This window comes from Ceratotherium simum, chromosome 3 (assembly GCF_057802395.1).
Source record: "Ceratotherium simum simum isolate JZ-2026a chromosome 3, ASM5780239v1, whole genome shotgun sequence".
In the NCBI taxonomy this organism is placed as follows: Eukaryota; Metazoa; Chordata; class Mammalia; order Perissodactyla; family Rhinocerotidae; genus Ceratotherium; species Ceratotherium simum.
In genome coordinates, this window is record NC_141902.1 from 60362516 (window position 1) to 60388537 (window position 26022).

At 52.4% G+C, this 26022-nt stretch overlaps 1 protein-coding gene across 2 annotated transcripts in view; it reads left to right on the forward strand.

Annotated features, from left to right (window-relative positions):
- The window catches only part of SMAD6 (SMAD family member 6), a 75796-nt gene extending 50061 nt beyond the window's left edge, over positions 1-25735 (forward strand). For both annotated transcript variants that reach the window (XM_087428586.1, XM_004421730.3), the window contains one exon: positions 24763-25735. In XM_087428586.1, the coding sequence (XP_087284712.1) occupies positions 24763-25304 (542 nt within the window). In that variant the 3' untranslated portion in view covers positions 25305-25735. The remainder of the gene's footprint in view (positions 1-24762) is intronic.
- The last annotated feature ends 287 nt before the right edge of the window (positions 25736-26022 follow it).

Below are 26022 nucleotides of genomic sequence, written 5' to 3' on the forward strand. Positions count from 1 at the left end.
TCCCTGCAGAGGCAGCACTGAGGGGCGGTGGGGCGGAAGGGGGCTCTTTGGTTTGGGGGTGCAGTGTGTCTCCCCTCACCAAGGAGGTAAGACTTCAGTTGGGGCTAGGGATCGGCTGCTTTATCCTTCTCCTTAGCCCGTGCTCTGCTACTCGCTTGCTATGTGACCTTAGGCAAGCCCTTTTCCCTCTCTGGGCCTAGAAGGACCACACACTCATTCAATCTATCTTTGGATTTTCTGGAAACTCTGGCAGCAGATCAATGGTGTGCAGAGAGGAGCTGTCTCTTGGTTCCAGTGCTGTCCTTGCTCTTCAAAAGCTGCTCAGGGGTGTGGGGCTCATGGCCTGGCTCTGAGGGTCACCTTCATGTTGAGCGGTCGCCACCAGGCTGCGGATCTGACGGAGATTCCTTTTTGCTTACAGGAAGGTGCCAGGCAGGCCCTGATGGATTCACAGACCCCGTCCGTGAGCGCAGGGCCACACTTCCAGAGTCCCCACCCCCCTGAAACCAACAAACCACAGTCACTCCCCATTGCTAGGCCTCAGTTTCCCCTCTTGTACAAGGAGATGAGAGGAGACAACTTGGGTCTGTGGTTTTCAAACTCTCAGGTGCTGCTCCAAAGCATGAGGGCTGGAGTAGCTGTTCTTCTACCTATTTTAGATCCTGGGATTAACAGTAAGATTCTGTATGGAGGAGAGAGGGGCGTGGTGTTCCACTGCTAAATAAGAAAAGTTTTAAGAACCAAGTAGATGATCCCTTCCTGCTCTAGTCTCTTTTATGATGAGGACGTTGTTATGTTAAGGTCCTCCTTGGATGACGCCCCAGGGAATCCCAGATGGGAGGATGGGGTGCTGGGTAGAGGATGTAGGGCGGGGTCCTGAGTATTAAAGGCGGTGTCCTTGATTGCTTACCCGTCCCTGCAGTCGCCACCACGGCCCTCTGCTTACCTGCAGAAACGGCCCTACTGGGCTCCAGGTGGCAGAGCCCCCAGTGCGGCCCTGGACTTTGCGGGTGCTCTCTGTTTTACAAGGTGCCCACCACTGGTACCACAGCACTGGCCTGGGCAGGGCAGCCGCTATTACCACCCCATTGTAGGGATGGAGAATGGAGGCTCAGGGAAGGAGGAGTCCTGCCCGAAGTGAGGGGCTGGGTGAGTGGTGGGGCCGTCAAAGCAGGGGTGGGATGGGGAGCATGGGGGGTAAGGGAGGAGGTAATCTGGGCAGGGCTGGGCTTGGCCCTCACCTCTGTATGGGGCTTCAAGCCAGGGAAACCCACAGTGGGGTTAAACAGAAAGGCCTGGAGGAAGGAAAAGATTCCCAGAGTTCTGTGCTTCAAGCCATTTTGGTAAAAAAACCTAATTAGAGGTGACAATGGTGACTTTGTCTGTATGCTCACTTTTTCCTCCCTCTTCCCCACACCTCCCCCTTCTCTCTGTCCCTCATTTGTTATATCCATGGGAAAACTAGGTAACGTTATAATTACTGAAAATATTGTGGGTCCGTGGAAGCTAGGGAGAGGGATGTGCCTGGGAGTGCAGGAGGCCCTTTTGGAAAAAAAAAAATTTTTTTTTAGGTTTTATTTTATTTTTTTCCTCTCGTTTGGAAATGGAGCCCTTTGCAGTCATGCTGTCACAGTTAAAATAAGGTTTAAATTACAGGCCAGCCCGTGGCTTTTCCCCTTTCTTTCAGAATTTTTGCCAACTTGCAATTTACTTAATGAAATCCTGCTATTCCGTTTAACGGGGATATTTTTTGCAGATGTTGATTTAACTTAGCTTTGCAAAATATGTGAACTGTACCATTTCTTTTCCTATTTTTAACGGTTTCAGGATTCTAGTTCAGCAACTCTGCCGGCTCTGCCATGCCAACAGCAGTGTTTACTCCCGTCCCTTGAAAATATTTGTTTTCCATTGCTCTGTCTGCCCTCCCCTTCGTCCCACATACCCACAAAGGGGAGGGTCCCATGCACAGCAGAATCTTCCAGCGCAGACTCAGTCAGGTTTAGTCACGGGTGGAATTGGATGGATGGAGCTGGAAGGGACACCAGTTTCTTAGAGTCCAACCCCCTCGTTTTGAGGAATTGGAGACTCAGAGTGGGGAAGTGACTTGCCTGAAGTCACACAGCAAATTAGGAGCAGAACGACTTGAGGCATAAGCTGGGTCCTCTGGACAGAGGTGAGAGTTTGGGGCGGGGGTTCTTGCCTTATGGCTATTTTGGCTGTTTCTTCTCCCTAGGAAGAGACCTTTCTCCTCCCCGCAGGGAGCTTGGGGCTTGACCCTCATGTGTTGGGGGGGGAAGTTCTACTTCATGTCTACTTGAGGCAGCTATGGCATAGTGGGAAAAAACCCCTCAAGAGTCCTGAGACTTGGGGTTGTGGGGAAGGACCTGGGTAAATTGCTTAATCTCCCCAAGCCTCAGTTTCCCCATTTGTACAGTGCAGGTGACAATCGTTGTCTCCTATACTGTTGTAAGGATCCAGTGCAGGAGGATGGTGTGAGGTCTAGCATGAAGCACAACGGGTATCCAGGGAATGCTTTCATAAAATCCTCACAAACTGCCTACTCTCATATGCAGGGTAGGACACGGGAGGAGGGGTGTGACGTGTGTGAATCTGGTGTCTGTGGGTGCCCAGGATCCGTGTCAGACATAGCAGGAAATGCCCCTTCCCTTTCAATTGGGGACCTCCTCCAGCCGTCCTTCCCTTAATGAGGAGTCATCCAGAATGACAGGGACTCACGTAGAGTCAGGAGGGCGTGGACAAATGATTTAGCTTATCGGGGCAGAGGCCCAGAGACGGCACAGGACACGCCAGGGGCAGAGCCTGAACCCAGAGTGTCACTCCTGATGGCTCCTGAGGCGGGTCCAGCCCCCTCAGGATGGGTCTCTCCCTGACTCCCCAGGCTGGGGGCTGGTCCGTCTTGGTTCCGTCCCCTGTCAGGGCCTTGGCCCCAGTCTCTTGGAGGTCTTGCCTGGCTCTGTTCTGGAGAGGGCTAAAGGAAGTTCTGGAAGTGGGGCAGCAGGGAGAGTGGGGGCAGCAATTGAGTGCTGGAGGCCCGGGCTGGGCCCGCCCTGGATGCGAAGGAAGTGCTGGTGGGACGGCGGAGCGCGGTGGGCCTAGGCACCGGGGACACGGCCCTCTGTAAATGGGGAGATGGCACGGCCGCCTCGGCTCGCTTGGAGACCTCAGGGAGCAGGGTCCCGGCGCCCAGAGGGGGCTTCGTCTGACTGGTTAGTTTCTGGTTAGTCTGACTGAGAGGGCCAGGACCCCCCTCGAAGCCAACTCCACATTATATAATCTCCGTTTAGATGAAGTTGCTGTTGTCTGTGTGTGTGTCTGCGAGTGGAGGTGGTGGGAAGGAAAGTGTGACTGGCACTTTTCTTGACTGAAGAATGCGTGATATGCATCCTCGTATATTCCCGACTCTTGGTTCTTTAAAACTCTCGTTTTTATTATTAAATATAAAATAATATGTCATTAACAAGTAATAGAGTTATATTCTCTTTATATAAAATTCAATAGATACTGATGAAGCAGGAGTCTCCCCCATCCTGCTTTCCTCCTGAGGGTCACCTACTCTGAAAGCTCAAGGATGAAAACAACAACAAAACGTGGTAGATTAAAAAAAAAACACTAACAATATGGCAAGTCTAAACACTAGTGACAATAAATGTGACAAAAGCTCTCAGACTGTGTTTTTATAAATCTAAGTACGTGCTGGATTTCAGAAGAAACACACCTAAATAAAATTATATAGGAAGGTTGAAACTAAAGAGAATGGGAAAAAAAGAAATACTAGTTGATGCTAAACAACAAGAAAGCAAATATAGCAATGTTAATATTAGGCAATATAATTCCAGGCAAAAGAGCATTAAAAGGAACAAAGAGGCAAATTTCACATAGATCAAGGGGTAGCAGACTTTTCTGTAAAGGGCCAGATAGTAAATATTTTCGGTTTTGCAGGCTGTGCAGTCTCTGCCCCAACTGCTCAACTCTGCCCTTGTGACATCCACAGACAATACATAAAGCAATGAGCATGACTGTGTTCCAATAAAACTTTATTTACAAGAACAAGTGGGGGGCCAAATGTGGCTTTTGCTGGCCCCTGACGTAAATCAAAGCTAAAATGATCAGTAAGATATAATAATCATGAACCTTTATACAGTCAACAACGTAGCTTTGAAATATCTAAATCAGAGATGAATAGAAAGAGAATTTGACAAACTCCCAGAAGAAGGGACTTTATAACACAGTGCTTTCAGAGGTTGACAGATCCAGTAGACAGAGAATTATGAACAACACTGTACGCTTGTTGATATATATATATACTTACAGATGCTTTTCCCACTGTACTATGCCAGGTCTTCATTCACCCCTTGGATTTTTTTAACAGGAGTAGTCTGTCTTATCTCTAAATGGGCTTGACAAATACAGAGCTTTTTTTCCTGATCTTTATCTTCAGCATTGGATGCTTTGTACAGTCCTAGAGTTCCCGCTTATAAAATCCACCTGTCTTCTAGTATTAATCACACCCAGTTGTAGGCAGGTCCCCACCCTTGCCACTGGTCTGTTGGGGTGTGGGGTGTGCACCCATGAAACAGTAGAGAACTGGTCAGGCCCTTACCCTCCTTGCTCACCACCTTGCCATGGCTCCCTGTGCCCACAACACAACAGCCCAACCCCAGTCGGATATTCAAAGTCTTGCATGGTGTAGCCCCAGCCAACCTGTGTAGACTGTTCTTTCTCCAGGAGCCCTTCTGTGTTCTGTGATCTGGTCACAGGAGATTGTTTTTGCCTCGTCTTCTTCTGCCCATGTGTGTCTTTGCCCAGGCCGTTCCTCGCCCCTGGAGTGCCCTTTTCCTTCCTCATCCCTTCCACCCCCTCCGTAATCACACTGAGCTGTCCTCCCCTACATAGATTTGGTGGTCCACCCTTCTTTGCCTGCTGCCCCTCATTTATAATGCTCTTTCGTAGTCATGTCCTCTCTTACCCCGGACTTGGAGCTCTGAGGGCAGAGGTGTGCCTGGTCCCCTGGCACCCCAGGAAAACGGTGTTGTGTGTGGCGTAGGCTCTAGGCGGTGCCTGTGGAAGGAAGGCAGCATCTTCAGAGAGCCTCTCTGCCTGCTGCACACCCACTGGGAGCAGAGAGGTCCCACTGAATGTTTGTGAATCACGGCACCACCCCTTCCCAGTGGGTGCCCTTGGATTGGTCAGGAGGCGTCAGTTTCCTCCTCGTATGTAAAATGGGGCAATTAGTAACATCTACCTCCTAGAGTGGTTGTGGAAATTAGGTGTGCCTGGCACATGGTGAGCTTGTAGGACATGTCAGCTATTAGTCTGATAGTCACCGTCCAGCGATTCTTTGTCGTGGGTGCTCTTGATCCCATTTCACAGATGGCAAACCGAGGCCCAGAGAGGCTAAGGCCATTCATCTCAGACCCACAGCTAGGAAGTAGCAGAGCTAGGATTTGAACTGAGGTCCTTGATTCCAAATCCCACGCGGAGGTGCACACTGTCCCAAGGGCCTGTCCTCAGATACGCCCAGACACACTGAGTCAGGGCCATCCGAGGTGGCTCCAGAGTGTCGCCTTCCCTGCCGGTCTCCCGGCCTGGCGCTGGGACTGGCCACGTCTGTCTAATGCTAGGAAGTCGATTTGGTTTGATCTCCTTCCTGCCCCTGTCATTCCTCCCTCAAGGAAGCCAGCTTGCTCACTGCCGTGCCAGGCTGTTGAACCCTCCACTCGTGGGATTGTGACATATCAGAGCCAGAAAAGGGGCCTCATAAATCTTGTTAAAAACATAGATTCCTGGGCTCCACCCAGGACCCATGAATCAGAATCTCCAGGGGCGGGGCCTGGGAATCTGGACGCAAGAGCCCAAAGTGGGGGAAACACTGGCTCTTAACCTTTTATCTTTTGGTTGAGGAAGGCCGGCCTGGGGGAGGGGTCTGTGTGGCCAGGAGGCCCAGTGAGCCTGGGGGACTGGAAGCCCCGTTGGGACTCTTATCTGGGCTGTGGCTGCTGCTCCTTCCCAGCACCGTCCCTGCCTCTCCACCCCCAACCCCCAGCCTCGAATCGCTAGAAACCCTGTACAATGGAAGTGGCTGCGAATGGGTGTGCAGAGACCTTCTGGAAACGCAGGCTCCGCTCGCAGACTTCCTGTGTCTTACAATGTTATCTTCAGAATAGGAAACTTTGCCCCATTTTTGCAACGCACATCCTTTGCCTGAGAGTCTGTGGTGGTGCCGGCCAGCCCAGCCGGGGCGGGTCACTTCTCAGGCAGAGGCGGGGAGCCGTTCTGACAGCGATGCGAGGAAGGACTCTCTCCCTGCTACGCACCAGAACAAACAAACAGACCCTTTTGCAAAAATAATTCATGTTGGCCAGACTCATCAGGATTATTTGTTCCTTGAGCCCAGTGGTGTTGAGGACCAAGTCATTCTTCAGAGGCAAGAGCCCTCGCTGTGAGGCCTGGCTCTGCTGCCTAACCTTTGGCAAGTGATTCCTGTTCTCTGAGCCTCAGTTTCTTCTTCTGTAAAGGTTGGGCTGAATAATCTCTAGCCCTGACATTTAGCAATTCCCCAAGAATCCTTTAGGTACCCCTAACTTCCCCCAAGTTTCTCTTTGAAATAAGCTTGATGGTTGCTGTTAGACAGTATGTTCCACAGCACCCTATAATTTTCAGAATTTCCACCAGTCCAAGAGTGGCATGCCCCGCGCCCTCAACTTTGAGACATTCACATGACCCACTGGGGCGGGGGGTGGATTCCCAAGGTGACAGAGTCCATTTTGAATTGGGAGCAGGGAAATGACCCTCAGAACTCACAGGGAGTGGGGCTTTCTACAGGCTTGCAGTTAGCTACAGGCCCGGGCCAGTGATCACCTCCTATAGGCCAGCTGCAAGGAATGTTTATGCTGTTTCCTTTATTCCTCTCAGACTAGAAGTCTTAGGGAGGGCTATTTTGGTTTGAGGGAAAAAATATGTGTGTATAGCCCACTAGAGAACTTGGAACTGACCCGAAGGAATGATGTTTACAAAACAAGAGTCTCTCTGATTCCCTTTGACATCTCCGTCATTTTCTCCGCAGTTCAGCCTCCAGCACTTCCCTCAGAATGATCAGTTCCTCTGGGGAGCCTGTGTCAGGGCATCCCTGCACACAGTAGGCGTTTAGTGAGCGTGGGAGAGGAGCCCAGGCTCCTAAGTAAATGCTCTTCTTGTATCTCAGTGGCGCTTCTGTTGGCTGGACCCCAAACCCACAATGAGTGGTTCTTGAAGACATCCTACCCACTCTTTACCCTCAGGGAATTTGCTTTCAGGGTTTCAGGGTGGAGCTCCACGTGAAGCCTAGGCAGGGCAGCCCTCTTGGCTGGGTGGGAGCGGTCAAGAGGGGGTGCTTTGGGAAGGTAGAGATGGTCAGACTCTGGCGTGAATGACCGGCTAGGATGTGTTTCTTGGTAGGTCTTTATAAATAAGTAGGTCGGTAAAGGCCACGAGGAGGGAGAGGGTTGAACCAAGTGGCTGCTCAGATTCCAAACGTATGGATGAGGATCCTTCTGATCAAACTGTGGCTCGACTATGGAACCCATCTTGTCTGGGTCAGAATGTCCATCTGGTGGCAGGATGATGTATGTGGCCAGCCCCAGCTTCAGTGTTGTTGTTGATCTTACCTGATAGCAATTTCTGAAGCCCACCAGGGAGGTGCAAAGGAGTTCGTAGTGGGCGAGAGAAGCATCATCCACCAGGACACCTGGCTTCCCTGCCCCATAAGATGCCTTCTCCCTGAGGGACACAGCAGAGAGGACTCTGCTGGCCTTGGGAGCACCTCTGAGGTTCCATCTCCCAGTGGGTGCTGTCAGGATCTTAGTGATCCAGAAGATGTCTGAAATGCCCATGAGAGCAGGCTCTGCATGGGCAGGGGTCTCAGGAGGCCCTGCTGAGCACCTCAGGAATTAGGAGGTGGAAGGTGGAAGAACAGTCTTCTGGCCTGGAGCCTGGGTCTCACTCCCTGCCACGGTCATGCACTGGGAGGGGCTCTGCATTCCTCAGGGGTCCTCAGGCTGGCAGACTGTGGGGTAGCGCCAGGGCAGAGGCACCCCAGGGAGACTGGCGGCTCTGGGTCTCCCTGGCATGGCTCCAGCGCCCACGTGCCCAGAGACACAGGCGGTTGCTCCTGACTCGGTGGCCTTGGGGACCCGCCCGGCCGGAACCTGCCATTCCCCTGTCAGTGCCGCCTCCCCGACTTGGCAGGGCCGACTCCTCGAGCTGGAGCAGCCCTCGGTATTTCCAGCTTGGCCTGCTGCCTGCCTCTCTGGGGCCTTGCAGTCTGTCCCTCCCGGGCCAGGACCAACACACCCTCTCAGCTTGACAGCTTCCCAGCCTCCTTGCCCAGGGCCTCTTCCTGCCGCCCCATGCTCCCTCTGCTTATCTGTGGGCCCCTCACCTCGCCTGCTCCTCTGAAAACATCATTGACCCCCCAGAGTTGAAAATGCCTCTTGCTCCCAGAGAGAAACCATGGGGCCTGGCTAATTTGTAAATCTCGAAGGAGGCCATAAACGTCCTCGGTTCACCTCCTGCATTTGACACAGGGTGGGGCCCCTCCCTGCCTGCTCTCACGTGGAAACACCCCAGTTGGCTGGGTCCCCTGGCCTAACGCCCTAGGAAGCGCTGCTTCTTTAAGATGGGCATGAAGATAACCGGATGGCATGTTGGCATGCCGCAGCCAAGGGCTACCACTCCTTCCTGGGTGGCTGCTGAAGGGTCTGGGGGTGCTGGAGGTCCGACCGTCCAAGTGGCTTCCTTTCCAGATACACAGAAAAGGGACACTGACAACTCAGGGACTGGCACCAATTCAGGCAGATTGGGTGGTGGGTGATTGGAAACGATACTGTCTAAGAAACCAAGTTTTGTGATTTTCGAATCCCATAGACTGTGATGCTAACCGGATAATGTTTCCTGTTAGCAGTCATTCTGAGATTTGCTTTAGTGAACAGATAAGAGTGATTTGTAATTGGTATGCCAGTTGTTTATACAGTGCTAGTAGGATAAACAGTTCTCCTGAACCTTATTTATATTTTGCATTTGTTTATCAGAACTTTTTTTTTTTTAACTTCAACCCAGCTGCTTTCGGAATTATTACAAACTCTGGATTTATGAGTCCTAATTAATGGTACTTTATTGTATGTGCACAGTAATTTATCTTGGCAGTATGAATGCTTTATCCGAAAGCCTCACTGCTTAGGGTGAGGAAAGCTAAAAGTGTCCTTTCCTCCTCAGAAGGTCAATATATATGAAGACTTGGGGGACAAATGATTTGTCTTATCAGATCAAAAGCAGACATGTTACGGAGTAGATAAAGCATAAGATTTCAAAGATCTTTCTTAGAGTGTCCCCTAAGGGACTCTTTGAGTCCCTGGAGCTTGACTAGCTCAGCGGACACATGGGAGAGGTTGAGATGCTGGGGAGGAGGGGGGTGGATAGGAGAGGAAGGAGGAGAGGAGGAAGATGACCAACGGATACTTGATGACAGTTTCCAGCAACAACAATGCTTATCCTGGTTTATGACTCAATATGTTCCCTCTATCATTTTTGTCCCTCACTGGTCTTATGCCTTTTGACATTCATCCAGCCAGCACTGGCATCAACCATTACTGCTGACATGAGGTGCCTATTCTAATTTGTAGCTTAAAAGAGGGAAAAACCTTTATTACATTTAGGAATTAAAGATTCTGATCTTAGGAGAACTGTGCTCTGATTTCACAATTAGATCTCACTGTCACAGGGGCTACCTTTCACACCAAGGTTAGTCACTTTGTTCTGTTGATCCCCTAGTTTCTTGGGGTGTTTATCTGTGCAAAGGCCTCCCAAAGACTTGACCCAGACAAAGAGGGGCTCACACTTCCATCCTCTTCTCACCACCCCTGAAGACGCCTGAACGACTATAATAAACCTGAAGTCAACTCTAGCATCTCCTGGCCTCGCTCACCCGGCCGCCTGTCATTTTTCTTCATCCAGTAAGGATAAAGCCAGCAGGGCCGGCTCCGTGGCTTAGCGGTTAAGTGTGTGCGCTCTGATGCTGGCGGCCCGGGTTCGGATCCCGGGAGCGCCCCGAGGCACCACTTCTCCGTCCAACGTGAGGCCGAGTCCCACGTACAGCAACTAGGAGGATGTGAACCTATGACATACAACTATCTACTGGGGCTTTGGGGGGAAAAAACTGAATAAATAAAATCTTTAAAAAAAAAAAAAAAAAAAAAAAAGGATAAAGCCAGCAGATGACTTGAGAGGCAGCACGTCCCCATCCCAGCCTCTGGATTGCCTCCTAGCTTTGTTTAAGTCTTGGTGTCTCCCTTTCTGGCCAGTGAGAATTATCAGAGGAGAGGGCTCACCAGTTACCTGCTTCCTACACAGACACACACACAGCAGCCTTGTGTGTCGGAGGAACGTATCCCCATTTCACAGATGAGACACTGAGGTATGTCATAGTTTTATGATGATGGTAGCACACAGGGTGGGTTGGTGCTGTGGGATGGAGTTGGGAAAGGAGATTCCTGGGTGTTGGGTTTTCTGCTGTTATTTTTAACTCTGGTTTTAAGCTGTCCTTTCTTGAAGCTACGGCCGCAAGATAGGGCTGGGATGTTGTGAGACGCTTGATGTAACTAAAAGGGCCTGGCCTGCGAGTTCCCCACCGAGGAGGAAGTGGTTAGGTGGCCAGGAATGCAACCTGCGCCTCCCAGATTAATGAATAATTGAGATCTGGCCCCCAGCCCAGCGGAGCCACGAGAGATACAGTGAACAAAGACTGGTTAACTAGGTGGGGGAAGGAGAAGTTTGACTTTGTCTGTGGCTAAAAGGGAAATTCACAATGGCCATGATTTATGGGCTGAATTACTCGGGATCCTCCTTAGTGGGCCCAACTTGGGCAAGTGCTCCAGGAATGCAGGCGCTGGCGGCCTGCAGGGTCATTTGTGCCCACGGGGAAGGGAGGAGGAAGGGGTGGGGGACAGCATGACAGGCGCCAGCCTCGGTGGAGGAGGTGCAAGTCACACCCGAGGGAGCTGGCAGGGAGAGGGACTGCACTGACCTCCTCTTGGAATGAGGTGTAGGCTAGAAGTTGAGTGGCCACCGGGACTCACTCTGTAAGGAGCAATGGAAGGAAGAGGGGGTGTGGAGTCTGGCTACCCTGGTTTCAAATTCTGGCTAATTGGCTGTGTGTCCTTGGACAGGGCGCTTAACCTCCCTGAGCGTCTGTTTCCTCCTCTGTAAGATTATATCTGCCTCCTAGGATTTAGGATTGTTCTCAGGGTTGAATGAGATGTAGTGTGTGGACAGTCAGTGCTCAGAAGCAGCTGGATTCCCACAGGATGACTGGAGACGAGGTCTCAGCAACAACCTGGCGATGGCACAGGGCACCTGCAGCAACTCTAAGCAGGGTCATGACTTGGCGAATCTCTGCTAATGTTTTCTGGGCTTATGCATGCTGGGTGTGTGCTGCTTGCTAGGGTAGAAACAGTTATTCAAGCCCCTTCCCCAAGAGCCTCTTCAGGCTTCCCCATGGTTCCAGAAGGCATTGGGCATTGCTATCAGTTGGGTTCAGCCCAGTTGTCTCCCTGGGTCCCTTGTCTTTTCTGGAAGAAATCAGGTATTATGAACTGAATCATGGAAAACAACCCATATTGCCCCTCTTAGCTGAGAAGTTAGCCTTGGGAATAGAGGACCAAATGGAAGTACAGTTGACAGGTGTGACCATTGCTCTCGCATTATTGCTGCATTGACTTGAGTCATGCAGTGTGTGCCCATGTGTATCCAGACACAGGGTAAAGAATTACTTGGAGAAATATGAAACTGTTGCTGAGGTGATGGCTCACCTTCCCCAGATGCTTGGGGGGAGGCAGTGACTTCCCCAGATGCTGGGGGGAGGCAAGTGGAAGGAGCACTTGCAGCCTCAGAAGACACGGATGAGCCCTGCTCCTGCTTCCTTGTCTCTGTGGACTGCAGGGCCGTCACCCAACCTCTCTGATCTTTATATTCCATAACCTAAAACGGGGTCATTTATGAATGGGCTTGGAGAACTAGAAAACCCTCCATAGTTAAAAATAGCATCCCACCATCACCACTGATGGGGATGGAGCCACCTTCTTGGCTTGGGCTACAGGGGCTATGGGAACCAACTGTGGCCTCCTTCTGCTTTGTAAACCAGTCTTGGACTTGAGGTTGAGGCATGGGACCCAGGTCTGTGGGGCTATGTCCACCTGCTAGCCTGATGGGATAGACAGACTGGCTCCCTCCCTTCTCTGCACCTCCTGCTCCAGATCAAACAAGTCATCCCTTTCCAGGCGGCTTGGAGCTTGGGCATGGACGGCGCCACGCAACTTTAGCTGCTTCAGCTGCGCACAGTAGCACAGCCGCAAACAGGAGACTGGGTTGCAGGGGTGAGCTTCTGCCAGCGGGTGGGTCATTTTGCAACATTTTCGCAGGGAAAATTTAAATCTCATGTTACGGTGTTCTTTACAGCAAATACTAGTATTTAATTGTGGCTTAATGATCTCTCCAGTCAATATTAGCTTTTTGCCTATGATAAAGCACTGCTGTTTGTTCCAGAAATGTATAAGAATGGTCCAGGCAACCCTCACTTGAAGAAAATCCAGTATGTAAGTCTCTGTATTCACTAAAGAGGTGTGGATTATTTACCTTTGTGTTATAAAAGGATATTTTAAAGGAAAGGATTTAATGCAAGGATTATTTTAAAATTGAATGCCCTCGTCTCTGGGAATTTTAATTTTGGGATGTTTATCCCAAAGTGCATCTTTAGTGTAAATCAAGGCGGGTATATTTGACGTGCAAAGTTTACATGATACTCTCTCATTGGTAAATAACAACAGGCCAGTGTTAGATGAGGCTTATCTTCGAGAGCTTTGCAAATAAGAAAACCAGCCCCCCACCCTGTTCTTTGGCTCTTCCTTTCAGAGCCGTGCTCCCTGGTCCCTTCACCCTCATAGACTTAGCCAGCCAGAGAAATTAAATCTACCCCCATTGCCAGACGAGATGACTGTAGCCTTTAGGCAATTAAAATAAAAAAAAAAAAATTGTTGGGGCCGGCCCGGTGGTGCAAGCGGTTAAGTGCGTGCGCTCTGCTGCGGTGGCCCGGGGTTCGCCAGTTCGGATCCTGGGCGCGCACCGACGCACCACTTGGCGAGCCATGCTGTGGCAGCATCCCATATAAAGTAGAGGAAGATGGGCACGGATGTTAGCCCAGGGCCAGGCTTCCTCAGCAAAAAAAGAGGAGGATTGGCAGATGTTAGCACAGGGCTGATCTCCTCACAAAAAAAAAAAAAAAAAAAGGAAAAAAAAATTTGTTTTTGAGCCACTGAAACAATCCTTGCACATAATGATTTCATGTGGCATTCCATTGGCTGCATCATTGGATCAGCAAGTAGGGACGATGCTCCCCCCACCTCCGCCGATATGTCCTGGCCTCTGAGCATCAGTAGTGTCATCTGTTTAATGGGAACAATACAGCTGCTGCGCCTTTTTCAAACTCAGGAAAACCCGATGATTTTCCAGCTGCCCTCCTAGCAATCAAATGTAAAATTCCATTCAGCACCCCATGGTTGAGAGCACCCTTGGTGGTATCGTGCCAGGTCCAAGGGGAGGAGGGGCAGAGATGAGTGCAGCCTAATCCCCGGCCAGCCTGCTCATAGGTGGGTGGGGTGGAGACACATGCCCTCCTGCTGACAACATCGAGTGTCACAGAGGAGGTTCAGATCCAGAGACTGAGGAAGGCTTGTCAGAGGAGGTGACATGGGGTCTTGACGGTTGATCAAGAGTCTGACAAACACTGGGGAATGGGGGAGGAAACTCACACTCATCGAGTGCCAGTTACTGTTGTTGGGCCCTTCACTCACCCCCTGGACCCCTCTGAGTGAGGTATTATGGAAGAAGAAACCAGGGCTCAGCATGGCGGCCTTCACGGGTACAGCATGTGCCTCACTCAGGGCCTGTGCTCAGAAGGGGCCTCTGCTCAATTTAATGCTCTGCTTTCATCATTGAAATTCTGAGTAATTTTTGAACAAGGAGCTCTGCATTTTCACTTTGCACTGGGCCCCAAAAGTTATGTAGCTGGTCCTGGCACTCAGAGATGTAGGCACCTGCCCACAGTGACAGAGCCCTTAGGATTTGCACCAGTTCACCTCTCTGCTGCCTGTGGTCTCAGGCAGCCTTCCGGATGAAGAGAGAGTGGGAGGGACGGAGTACACACAGAGGGGGGTATTCAAGGCACAGGGAGCTAAGGGATCCCATGGCAGGAGACGGTGAGGCCAGGGACTTGAGGAGCCCGGACTGGGGAGGCCTCACCTGGTTATCCCCTGGAATGGTTCTGCAGCAGTGTGGGTTCCAGCCCCTGGGGGCTGAGATAGGCTGATTGAGGCAATGCTGAGGTACTTTGCTTTGATAGCTTTACAATGGGTCCAAGTAGAAGTCTGAGGCAGGAGGTTTGCTAATAAAACTCAAATTGTATTTGAGAAATAAAAACAGAGGTGCCCCGAATTCTCCCGGCTTTGGGAGCCTGCAGGGCAGGACTGTGCCCAGAGATGGGCCTCCTTGAAGCACGATGCCATCTGCCACAGACCAGCATCCCTGCACCTCTGCTGCCCGGGCTGTCCCCATCTGAACCCCCAAAGGGCCGATTTTGTTTTCCGTGATCTCGGATTCAGCAGGGCTGTCAAGGTTGGGTTGAATCAGCGAACTTTGGCACTTAAAGCCTACGATGAAAACCCAGACTCAGCTGACTAAGAAAAGAATCCTGAAGACCAGCAAGGGGCCGGGTTTGTGTGTGAACTCAGGAATGGGGCCATCAGTAGTGCAGACCCGCAGGCAGGAGGATTTAGGGGGCCCATCCCTTCTCACGACTCCCGCTTCTTTCCTGGGGACTGAGGTACCCAGCTTCATTATCTTGCACAAATAGCGTTATTTTAGAATCTTTCCAGGGGCAATATGGAAAGCAAGACTTTTCCACCCCAGGGGTCTCTGGGTAAGAAAACAAACAAACCTACTCAGAGTGTGACTTTGTGATAAAACAAAAGAGGACTTGGAATGGGAGCAAAGTTCAGAGCCTTTTGTTGCAGGAACTGGTTCCTTCTCAAAATTATAAGCTGCTTATCGCTGTCTCTCTGCTTGCAGACACTTTTCACTGTCATTCCCTCCCAGGGCACGGGGAACCAGAAGCCCCCCCATGCTTGGGTCCTTGCCAGAGGTCTGAGTGGTTTCCCTGCCCTGCTTCCTTGGCGTCTTGTCTTTTCTGGCTTAAAGGTTGTTGGGTTTCCTTTAGGAGGGCCTGGCTGGGAGGGGCTACGCAGGCACGCCAGTGTTGCTGATGTGGAGTGTGATCAATCAGCTCTGAGGGAGGAGATCAATCTGATGGCAGCCTCAGTGTGGCTCTCAGAAGCTGTAGCTGCCTGCAGTGTTAAGAAGGGAGCTTGGACCACAGACCACTCTGCTCCCCGGGCCCAGGGAGCCTGGAACAATCTTGCCGGGCGGCAGGTAAGATGGATGCTGACGGAAGCAGGGCCCCAGGTTCCTCCTCTCGTGGTCCCCCTGCCCACCAGAGCAGTAGGTCCTGGGAAAACTGTGGAGGAGACGCCGAGCAGCCCTCTATATTAGGGCCTGGGTGAAAGCTTGTTTTATGTCAGGGTTGCAATGTGAGTTCATCTTTTCAGGATTTGTTTGAATACTGCACGAGATAAAAGGATGGAAACCTTACCCACCTCAGCCCAGGCCGCCACTTTGTTCCACCGGAGACATGGGGCCGAGCAGGCCAGGTCAGGGCGCCAAGACTGAAAGAAAGGCCTTCCTGCAGGGCCCTGCAGCCCTCTCCCTAGAGAAGGCCAGTTACAGCCCTGCCAGGCGGTCACTGACTATCCTGATACCCCCATCCCTCCGGGGTGGGGGCTCTGAGGACTACCCCAAAGAGCAGAGCGAGCAGATGGGGCAGCATGAAGGGCCTGGCAGAGAGAGAGGGTGGGCTCAGAGTCAGGCCAGCCAGTCGGGATTCCTGCGCTGCACTGCTCTGTGGCCTCTCCGACTTGGGGGTCTGTCCTCTGAGAATGGAGACCATTCTACCTCCTGGACTTGGGAAGTTTGAGAGGGAGAATGGATGAAGAGCACAGAACACCTGGCTCCTCCCACCCTCCAGGGACTCAGCCAGGGTTAGCAGCCCTCCGTTATTGCAGCACATCTAGAACATGCTCACTGTGTTGTGGAGGGTGGTGGGATTGTGTGGGAGAAACTATACCTGAAAAGCAAAAAAAGTATGTGCTTACAGGGCTGCACGGGGGCCATAGATGGCTGTTATAAGGCAAGCTATTTGAAAACCCCACTGCCCTCCCGGGAAGTGGGCAGTGTGTGGTGGACAGTGGCCCTCACATTGCCACATTCAAGAACCCCTTTTAAGGTCCAGTCTTTATAGAGCCTCTACGTGCCGGCTTGGAGTGGACATGGCTGGATTATTATATCACAGTCCCTGTACCGTGACTCTGCAGTCCCCTGGGGTTTTGCAGCCCACAGGTTGCAACCACGAGAGTAATGCAGAGTCTCCTGTCTGTAAGCCTAGATAGACGTGAGCTCGAATCCCAACTTGGCAGCTTCCTAGGTGAGGACTGTGGACACGTCACCTGTCAGGCCTCAGCTCCTTCACCTTAAAATGGGAATGACCGCGGGGATGAACAATATGTCAAGATAGTACATTTAAAGTGCTTCATACTCTGCCTGGCATTTGATTTGGTAAAGGTTCATTAAATGTTGGCTGGTATATTATTATTATTATCATCATCATCATCATCATCATCATTATTGACTTTTTTTAATTATTATGATTGCTACTATTATGATTTCCCCTTGATTCTCAACTCCATTGGCACATCTTATCTTTGCAGGTATTATTACCTAATACGAATACCCTTCTGAACTATACAGGCTGAGTCAATCTATTAAATAATTTATACAAATAATATATAGAGATAAGACTGTACGTGGTAATACTATTAGTAAAAATAATAATAGCTGTTACTTAGGGAGTGCCTGTTTGAACCAGGCATTATTTGACGCACTTGAAATTGATCCCACTGAGGCATCCTCATTTTACAGATTAGGAAACTGAGGCCCTGGGGGAGGGGTGAGGTCACTTACCCAAGATTTCACAGCTGGTGAGTGGCAGGGCTGAGATTCACATGTGGACAGCTTTGCTCCCTGGCCCAGGCTCTTAATCCAGCCCTGTGCAGGAGACGCCTGACCGGTCCCAGCCGTATCGCTAATTTCCGCTGTGACCTTGGCAAGTTACTTTACCTCTTTGGGCCTCAGTTTTTGCATCTGCAAAATCATGAATTTTGGCCATGTGGACTGCGCGTTTCCTGGCCTCCGTCCTCCCCTCGCTATCATTCTCCCTTTGCACACCCATCTCACTCCCTGTCTTGGGGGAAAAGCCCCCTTAGCAGAGTAGCTGGTGGACTGTCCGGAGGGTGGTGGCAAGCACAGTCCTTGGCCCCAGAGACCAGCGGCCGAAAGAGCGCCCGAGGTGGACCCTGTGCAGGCGGCGGCGGTGGCCAGACCGCCCGTGATGTAATGACCGATTAGGAACTTCCTCTTGGAAGCCTGGCTTCCTCTAGGAGCCAAAGGTGCTGGAGCTGAGGTGGGGGGTGGGGAGGGCCGGGTGGGAGCGAGTAAGAGGAAACTCCTGTCAGCTGGGCCGAGCTTTTGGAAAGAGTTCAGCAGAGAGCCTCGTTCTAAGCTGTTGACCATTAACATGGCCCCGTGCACATTCCTCCTCTGCTTTTACTGCCGGAGCCCAGTGGATAAAGGACTGGTCTCCCCCTCCCTTAACGAAGTAAAAAAAAAAAAAAAAGAGCCTCTAATTAATGCTGCATCTCTGGACTTGCTGTAAAACCTGAAGCCATTTCTGCAGCTTAAAATGACAAAGGAAGGTTAAGTGGAAACTCCTTTTTTCCCCTTAAGTTTGATAACAAAAACTACTTATCTAATGGGCAAACAAGGCTTTTAAGGGGGTGTTAGGTTAACCAGATGCAGGGCCACATAATTACTCCCAGGCCTGAGAGCCGCAGATGAAAAGCTGCCGGTTGGACGTTGGACGGGAACTTGAAGCCACAGGCATGACATGGGACAGAAGAAAGGAGTTTTCCAGGAGAGCAGGAGGCCCCAGCGTGGCCTTGTGAAAAGGGCATTGGAAAAGCCAGCCCTGGGCTCCTCTCTGGCTCTGCCGCCAACTTGCTGGGTCACCCTGGGCAAGTCGCTTAACGTCTCTGGGCCTCTGGGTCTCCGAGTCTCCCCTCCCAGCTGTTGGTGGGGCCTGGGTCTGTCTGCCCTTGCTTCGTGCTCACTGAAGTGTGGCTGGGCTGGCCCTTTCGACTTACCCCCTGGAGAGGCAGGGAGGCTGCTGTGGTCCAAGGGGGTATGAAGCGGCAGCAAAGGCTTTGAACATGGAGGAGCATGGGCAGCCCGGCCAGGCCCCTGGAGACCAGAAGGGCTCGGGGCCCGGCCTCCTGCAAATGCCCTGAGCTTTCACGTCCAGCTGCCTTCGAGTCTAAGGGACTGGAGACTTTAATCTGGGCACTTTTCGGGTTCCTTTCACAGGATGGCCAAGTCCAATGCAGTTTGGCCAAATGGAAAGGGGGGAATCACGAGGAAAACGAGCTGCATTGCGTGTGCTCAGGCTTTTGGAGCGTGCAGCCCACGGGGGAGCACACAGGAACGTTCCCGCCCTTTGTTTTGACAGAAAACTGCTGATTCGAAGAAGTTAAAGGCTTTTCTTGGGATTTCAGCTCTCCCGCCTCCCCCAGACTGCAGTTGGCCCCCTCAGTGCCCCAGCACCCCCACAAAATTACACGTTCGGCTCGCAGCACCCTCACTGGGCGGAGAGGCCAGGAGGAAGGAATGCCAGCCATTGGAGGGGCTGGCTCCTCCTGCCCACCGCAGGCATCCACCACCCTCTCGTGGCAGGAATGTGGGCGCCACCTGGAGGCCGGGCCACCCCTGCCTGGCCTGGAAACACAGGGGCTGTCCCCTGGGCCACTGCGGAGCCCTGCTGAGGCCACTCCAGGACAGCCCCAGGGAGCTGGCCTAGCAGCACATTCCCACTTTTTTCAGTTTAATTCTTTCAGGGCTCTGAAAAGCCACAGCTCTTAAGTATCTAGGTTGTGAATTTTCACAGTGTGTATGCCTGAGTTCCCATTGTACCAATCAAGATCTCCATCACCCCAGAGAGTTCCCTCACACCACTTCCCAGGCATCCCCGCTCCCCAGCGGTAATCCCTGTTCTGATTGCTGTCACCGTAGGTTAGTTTTGTCTGCTCAAGAATTCCATATAAATGGAAACAAACAGCCTATCTTCTGTGTCTGGCCGCTTCCACTCAGCATGGTCATTCCCCCTCATTGGTGTGTGTTTCAGTAGTTCGTTCCTTTTTATTGGTGAGCCATGCCCCAGTGTATGGATGTACCTTATTTTTGTTTATCCATTATCTTAGTCTGTTTGGGCTGATGTAACAAAAATACCATAGACTGGGTGGCTTAAGCAACACATACTTATTTCTCACAGTTCTTGAGACTAGGAAGGCCAAGATCAAGATTTGGTGTCTAGTAAGAGCCCATTTCCTGGTTCATAGTTGGCTGTATTCTTGCTGTGTCCTCACATGTTCAAGGGTTGAGAGAGCTCTCTGGAGTCTCTTTTAGGGGCACTAATTCCATTCATGAGGCCTCTACCCTCATGACCTAATCACCTCCCAAAGACCCCACCTTCTAATACAATCACATTGGGGGTTACAACATGTGAATTTTGGGGGACACAGACATTCAGTCCATCACTTCTGAGCTGTTTTCCAAGCTTGGGTGATTATGAGTAGAGCTGCTGTGAACATTCACTAAATCACAGAAGTTTAGAGCTCATTGTTCAGGCAGGAAGACTGAGTCCCCGAGAAGGAGGATAGCCTGCCTAATCAGAGCCAGGAGGCCAGGCACCTGACTGCAGGACTTCGGACCCCTGGCCTGGTGCTGCTCTGCCAGATCGACCCCAGACATAGTGCCAGACTGCGCCTGTTCTCTCCTCCTCCCCCCGGAACCCTCCCAGCCGGGACCCAGATTCTGGCTGGGAACTAGGCCAGACCCTGAGCAGGAGTTTCGGTCAGAGCGCAGTCATCTTTGATGTTGTTCACTCGGGTCTGACTCCCCGGTATTTATTTGCAATTAAGGAGCTGGTTCCTAATTAGGCTGATGGCGGGACCACAGCCTTGGAGCCACAAGGAGAAAAAGATCTTCTGCAAGAGACTGTCCCCTGGCACCCTGAGTGGCAGCCCAGGCTGCAGACAAGAGGCATGGTGGGTGGCTGGGGCTCTGTAGCTGGGAAGTGCAGTGGGAACCAGGGTTTGGGGGTGCCTGCCTTCTCACTCGCAGAGAGCATGTCAGCTTGTGTGGGACACCCTGCATGAGATCTGAATACATATACGTACGAGTGTGGAAACAGAGCCACACAGCACTTGGTTCTAGACACTGAGTTATCCCTGTCTTCAGTCTTCATTCCTTTGCTTACTGAGCACCTCTGTCACCTCAGGTACCAGGCTAGTTTGCAAAGTGCTCTGCAGTCTGCAAAGGGCATTGCTGTCCACTGCCATGTTGTAACCTCCCACGGTGGTGACTCTGGGTCATGACCCCGGACACCCCTAAGAACCCCTGGCCTTTGAAGGGTCAGGCCAGTGCTTGGACCACTAAATAGATGGCTGCTTCTTTCTGCACCCGATGGATCTGCTGCCTGGGTTTCCAGAAAACCCAAAGATGGACTGTGTAGGTGAGGGACTCGGTTGTGAATAAGTCCATTTTACAGATGGAGAGACTGAGGCTTGGGGACATTCAGCATCTTGTCTGTGGTCACATATCCAGTCAATGGGGACAGGCTTAGATCTATCTCACTCTGAAACCTTGTGGATCATGTGACAAGGATTAGATTAGAATTCTGGGGTCTCAAGCTGTGGTCCCAGTTCTGCCACCCACTGCCATGTGTTCTTGGGCGAGTCACCCTGTGCCACCGGGGTGCCATTGTTGGGGCACAAGGACATTGGACTCAACTAGTGGTTCGCACAGGCCAGTCTCAGGACTAAGTTTCATTGGTCCACAGTGAAAGAAATAAGAAAATTTCTTATAATCTCAGTGTATTAACTTCTAAATTTCTGATTTAGGTCCTATGTATTTTGTTAGTATCAAATGACTTTCTTTTGTGCCAGTGATAGTAGATGGTCTTGGGGTATTTGATAAGTCCATACGTGACAGAATAAAATAGTGATAACCCTGGGACATTCCCAACCCCTCTGTTAAACACCGTATTGGTTTGTGAAAGCCAAAGTGTTGGGGCTCCCTGGACCAGATCATGTCGGAGGCCCCCTAAAGCTCTGGAGCCCTGAGAGCTGGCTAGGGACAGGGAGGCCCCAAGCATGGGGATGGGCTCATCTGTGGCTTGCTCTCGGGATCGGACCTGAGACCTAAGTCCTTGCCCACCATCCCCTCGGGCCTGAGGCCATCGACCCCACCTGCTGGGCAGCATTCCCATGGGGGTGGGGGTGAGGGCAGTGTGCTGACACTTGGGATGTATTTTATTTCCTTCCTCCTTCCCTTTTAGTGTTCCAAGAGCACTCTAGGGATACATGCAGCCTTGGCACAGACACACAGGGACCCGAGACCCACCCTTCCTACCTGACAGTCTAGACCAACCAGGGGCAATGACACCTGCTCAGGCCAAGGGAGGGGCTGCACTTAAGGCTGGAGGCACACAGGAGGGAGAGGTCAGAGAGGGCTCCTCAGAGGCGGCAGTCCATCTCCTGGAATTTGGAAGACTTGGCCAGGGGCCCGGGCCTGATGAGGTGTTACCCAGGCTGCCCCACCAAAGAGGCCGCAGGTGAGGCCTGGCCCAGGCAGTGCCCCTGAGCCAGACAGTTGGGGCAGGCTGGGCCCCAGGGCAGCTCTGTGGGGTTCGTCCCTAAGCCCGGGATACCATCCCCCTGAGGGGCACTGGGGCAAGGCAGGAGACACAGGTCTTGACGAGGTGGGGGTAGGTGATGAGGAGGCATTTGGCTTGGCTGAGGTGGGAGGAGCTGAGAGGAGGGGGACAGGAAGTCCCACTTGGCTTTTAATTGAAAGCCTTTTGGGGGCTGGGAGAGAGGAAGTGCCCATCCCCCAACCCCATTACCCTCACCCCTACACTCTCGGACTGCTCAACTGCTTCTCTGCCTTTTACAGTGGAGTGGCTACACCCTGGGGCAGAGCTGCCACTTTACGACTGGGTGGCCCTCTCTGAGCCTTATCTGTAAGAGGGGGACAGCAGGAATCCCTCACCAGTGAGACTGTGCCACAAGGCCTCAGGGAGTGAAGGCCTTTCATTTGTGGGGTGGGGAGTGACTCACCAGCTTGTGGTTAAGCACCTGTAGGACTCAGAGACCATAAGAGCAGAAATGGTTACAGAGAGGGAAACTGAGGCTCAGAGAAGGGCAGGGACTTGCTCAGTGCATGGGTTTCATGGTGGAGTCTGCCGGGAGTGTGGAGAGGAGCTCCCCTCCAGAGTGTGGCCTGGCCCTGATGCCAGCTCCAGTGCTCACTAGTGTGTATCCTCACCATCGGTTATGGCGCCTCCCTGGGCCTCGGTTTCCTCACCTGTGAAATGGGTGATAATAGAGGTGAATGTGGTGAGGAAGGCGCCTAGCTCGTGGAGGCACTCAGGGATGCCTGTGGCCTGTCCTGTCGCCCACTGTTCTCCAGGCACAGCTTCTTTGCTTCGCCCCTCTGTGCCTAGTGCACTAAAGGAACTCTTGTTGCTTGGTGGGAAGGTTGGTGCTGGAGTTTCATGGCCAGGCTGGGATGGTGCTGCTTTCCCGGATCTTGGGAACTCCTAGACTGGTGCCAGATGGACAGATGGAGAGAGAGCCAATGGCTTGGGGTGTTCCTGGCTGCCCACCTGCTGGGACTGGCCAGCTTGGTCACCCCCCACAGGCTAGAGCTGTCTGTCTGCCTACTGGCTAAGGGCAAGTCAGTAGAGGGCAGGGAGCAGGGCCTCTTCTCTGTCTCGCTGACCATCAGCAGGAACCATGAGGGGCCTGGACAGAGACTGTGAGGCAAAATGATATGTCCTCGGCAGCTGGCCTGGGGACCTGTGGCTGGGACCTTAATGCCCGGCAGAGGGTGAGGGGCATGCCCTTTGAGGCTGTGCCCAGCCCAAGGCGACAGGAGCCTACAGGAGGCCCCTCAGGCAGACAGTTTCCTGCCTGGTGGCTAGGCGGGCCTCCCAGTGCCTAAGAGGATGTCAGGAGCCCTGTCACCCTGCTGCTCTGAGGCATCTGGGTGGGCCTGGGCTGCAGGCAGACAGGGCTGACCTCACCCGGCACATGAATGGAGTTGTTAGCCATGTTTTCTCCCTCAGGTTTGGCTGGACTTTGGTCAGTTTCTCTTGGAGAAGCCGAGCCACAAAGTGCCTGGCTGTGTTCTCACCAGGCCTCCAGCAGAACTCGGCCCTCCATGCAGAGCCCCAGCCGGGGGCCTGTGTGGGAACATGTCACCTCGCTGGGCAGTCACGGGTGCCTACTGCTTCTCAGAGCTGTGAGCTCAAAGGAAAGACCAGATGTCAACAGGCTTCAGAATCTGAGAAGCTCGTCACACGCGAGAGCAGCGAGGATGGGGCTGCTCTTCATGACACACCCCAGCCTGTGTGTGGTCTTAGGTTTGGTCTCAGAAAATTGTTAAATTCATCCAGACACGCAGAGATGCCCCAAGCTGGAGTGAGAAGGGATTCCAGCCATCATCCAGGCCACCGCTTTGCTGTCCGTGGGGAAACTGAGGCTCAGAGAGGAGCAGCACACACCTGCAAGAGCTGGCAAACTCTGGAGCCCTTGAGGGACGTTTCCCTTTAGCATTTGGAGACCCTCAGCTTCTCTGTCTCATGGAGGTGGCTGCAGTTCTGGTGAAAGCCTGCACTTCCTGCCCGAGAGCCCACTCGAGGGGCGGGTCCCAGGAGGCTTGGCATAACGCTCAAGGCCACAGTTCCGGCTGGGAGGGATCCTGGGGCCAATGCCCCCACCCCATCCCGCCTTCCTCTGCCTGAGTCCCCTCCAAGTGGTGATTTATGCCCCCTAATGGCTTCACTCCGCTCTGTTCAGGTTGAGGCTGGCCTGACCAGGTTCAAATCCTGACCGTGCCACTCCCTGGCTGTGTGGCCTTGGGCAGGCTGCTGGTGTCAGCCAAGTCTTGGATCCTCATCTGTAGAATAGGAGAAGGTGGCCTCCTCCCAGTGATTGGAGGATGCAGTGAGGGCAGGTGTAGAGTAAGAAGTGCCGTGCACAGCCCCTGGGATGTTGTAGGTGCTCAGCGTTCAGGCCTTCCTTTGGGTGTGTGGGTTTGTCATCTCTGCTAGCTTGTAAGATGCTGTGGGCAGGAGCCACGTGTGGTTCGTGTCTGTGTCTCCAGAGCACACAGCACGCAGTAGGTGCCTTGCCTTCTCCTAGGCTCATAGCCTTTGTTTTCTTCTTTGTGTGTGTGGGAGGGTGGGGGGAATGTCCTGCTGTGTGTTAAATTTCTTGAGGACAGCCTGGCACACAGTAGGTGCTCGCATGTGTGTTGAATGCTAGAAACCCCACCCAGCCCCCACCGTCCAAGCAGCAGTGCCACCTCGGCTCCCCTCTGCCACCTGCTTCCCCACCCCGAGTAACACCCCGGTGCCCTGTGCTTGCCCCGCAGACGCCAGCATGTCTCCGGATGCCACCAAGCCGAGCCACTGGTGCAGCGTGGCATACTGGGAGCACCGGACCCGTGTGGGCCGCCTCTACGCGGTGTACGACCAGGCCGTGAGCATCTTCTACGACCTACCTCAGGGCAGCGGCTTCTGCCTGGGCCAGCTCAACCTGGAGCAGCGCAGCGAGTCGGTGCGGCGCACGCGCAGCAAGATCGGCTTCGGCATCCTGCTCAGCAAGGAGCCCGACGGCGTGTGGGCCTACAACCGCGGCGAGCACCCCATCTTCGTCAACTCCCCCACGCTGGACGCGCCCGGCGGCCGCGCCCTCGTCGTGCGCAAGGTGCCTCCTGGCTACTCCATCAAGGTGTTCGACTTCGAGCGCTCGGGCCTGCTCCAGCACGGGCCCGAGCCCGACGCCGCCGACGGCCCCTACGACCCCAACAGCGTCCGCATCAGCTTCGCCAAGGGCTGGGGGCCCTGCTACTCCAGGCAGTTCATCACCTCCTGTCCCTGCTGGCTCGAGATCCTCCTCAACAACCACAGATAGCGGCCGCCGCGGAGGGGCAGCGGCCCCACCATGTGCCCGCCGCCAGGGGGCCAGTGCCCAGAGACACAGCCCCACGGACGAACCCCCCAAATATCATCTACCTAGATTTAATATAAAGTTTTATATATTATATGGAAATATATATTATACTTGTAATTATGGAGTCATTTTTACAATGTAATTATTTATGTATGGTGCAATGTGTGTATATGGACAAAACAAGAAAGACGCACTTTGGCTTATAATTCTTTCAATACAGATATATTTTCCTTCTTTTCCTCCTTCCTCTTCTTTATGTTTTTTTTTTAAGAAAATGATACAGCAGAGCTAGGTGGAAAAGCCTGGGTTTGGTGTATGGTTTTTGAAATATTAACGCCCAGACAAAAAGCTAATACCAGTCACCCATTGAATAATAAAGTATTCGCATTATAGTTTTTTTTTTTTTTTAACTGTCTTCTTTTTAATGAAGAGGGACATGCAGGGCTTCGGTGGTTTCTGATCCATCAGGCATCCTAAAATTTGATTTCAGTCTTTAATGGGATAAAGAGTAGAGGGAATAAATTGAAAAGGGAGGATGGACATATGTTTACGCTTAAGGCCAGAGAAGTTTCTGTTGTTCTTTCCTGCCCACAGCTGTGGTGTGTCCACAGGATGGGGGGAGGAGGAGCGTACATGGGCCATCAATCCTGGATAAGCTGTCCCAGTCTGATGGAGGAGG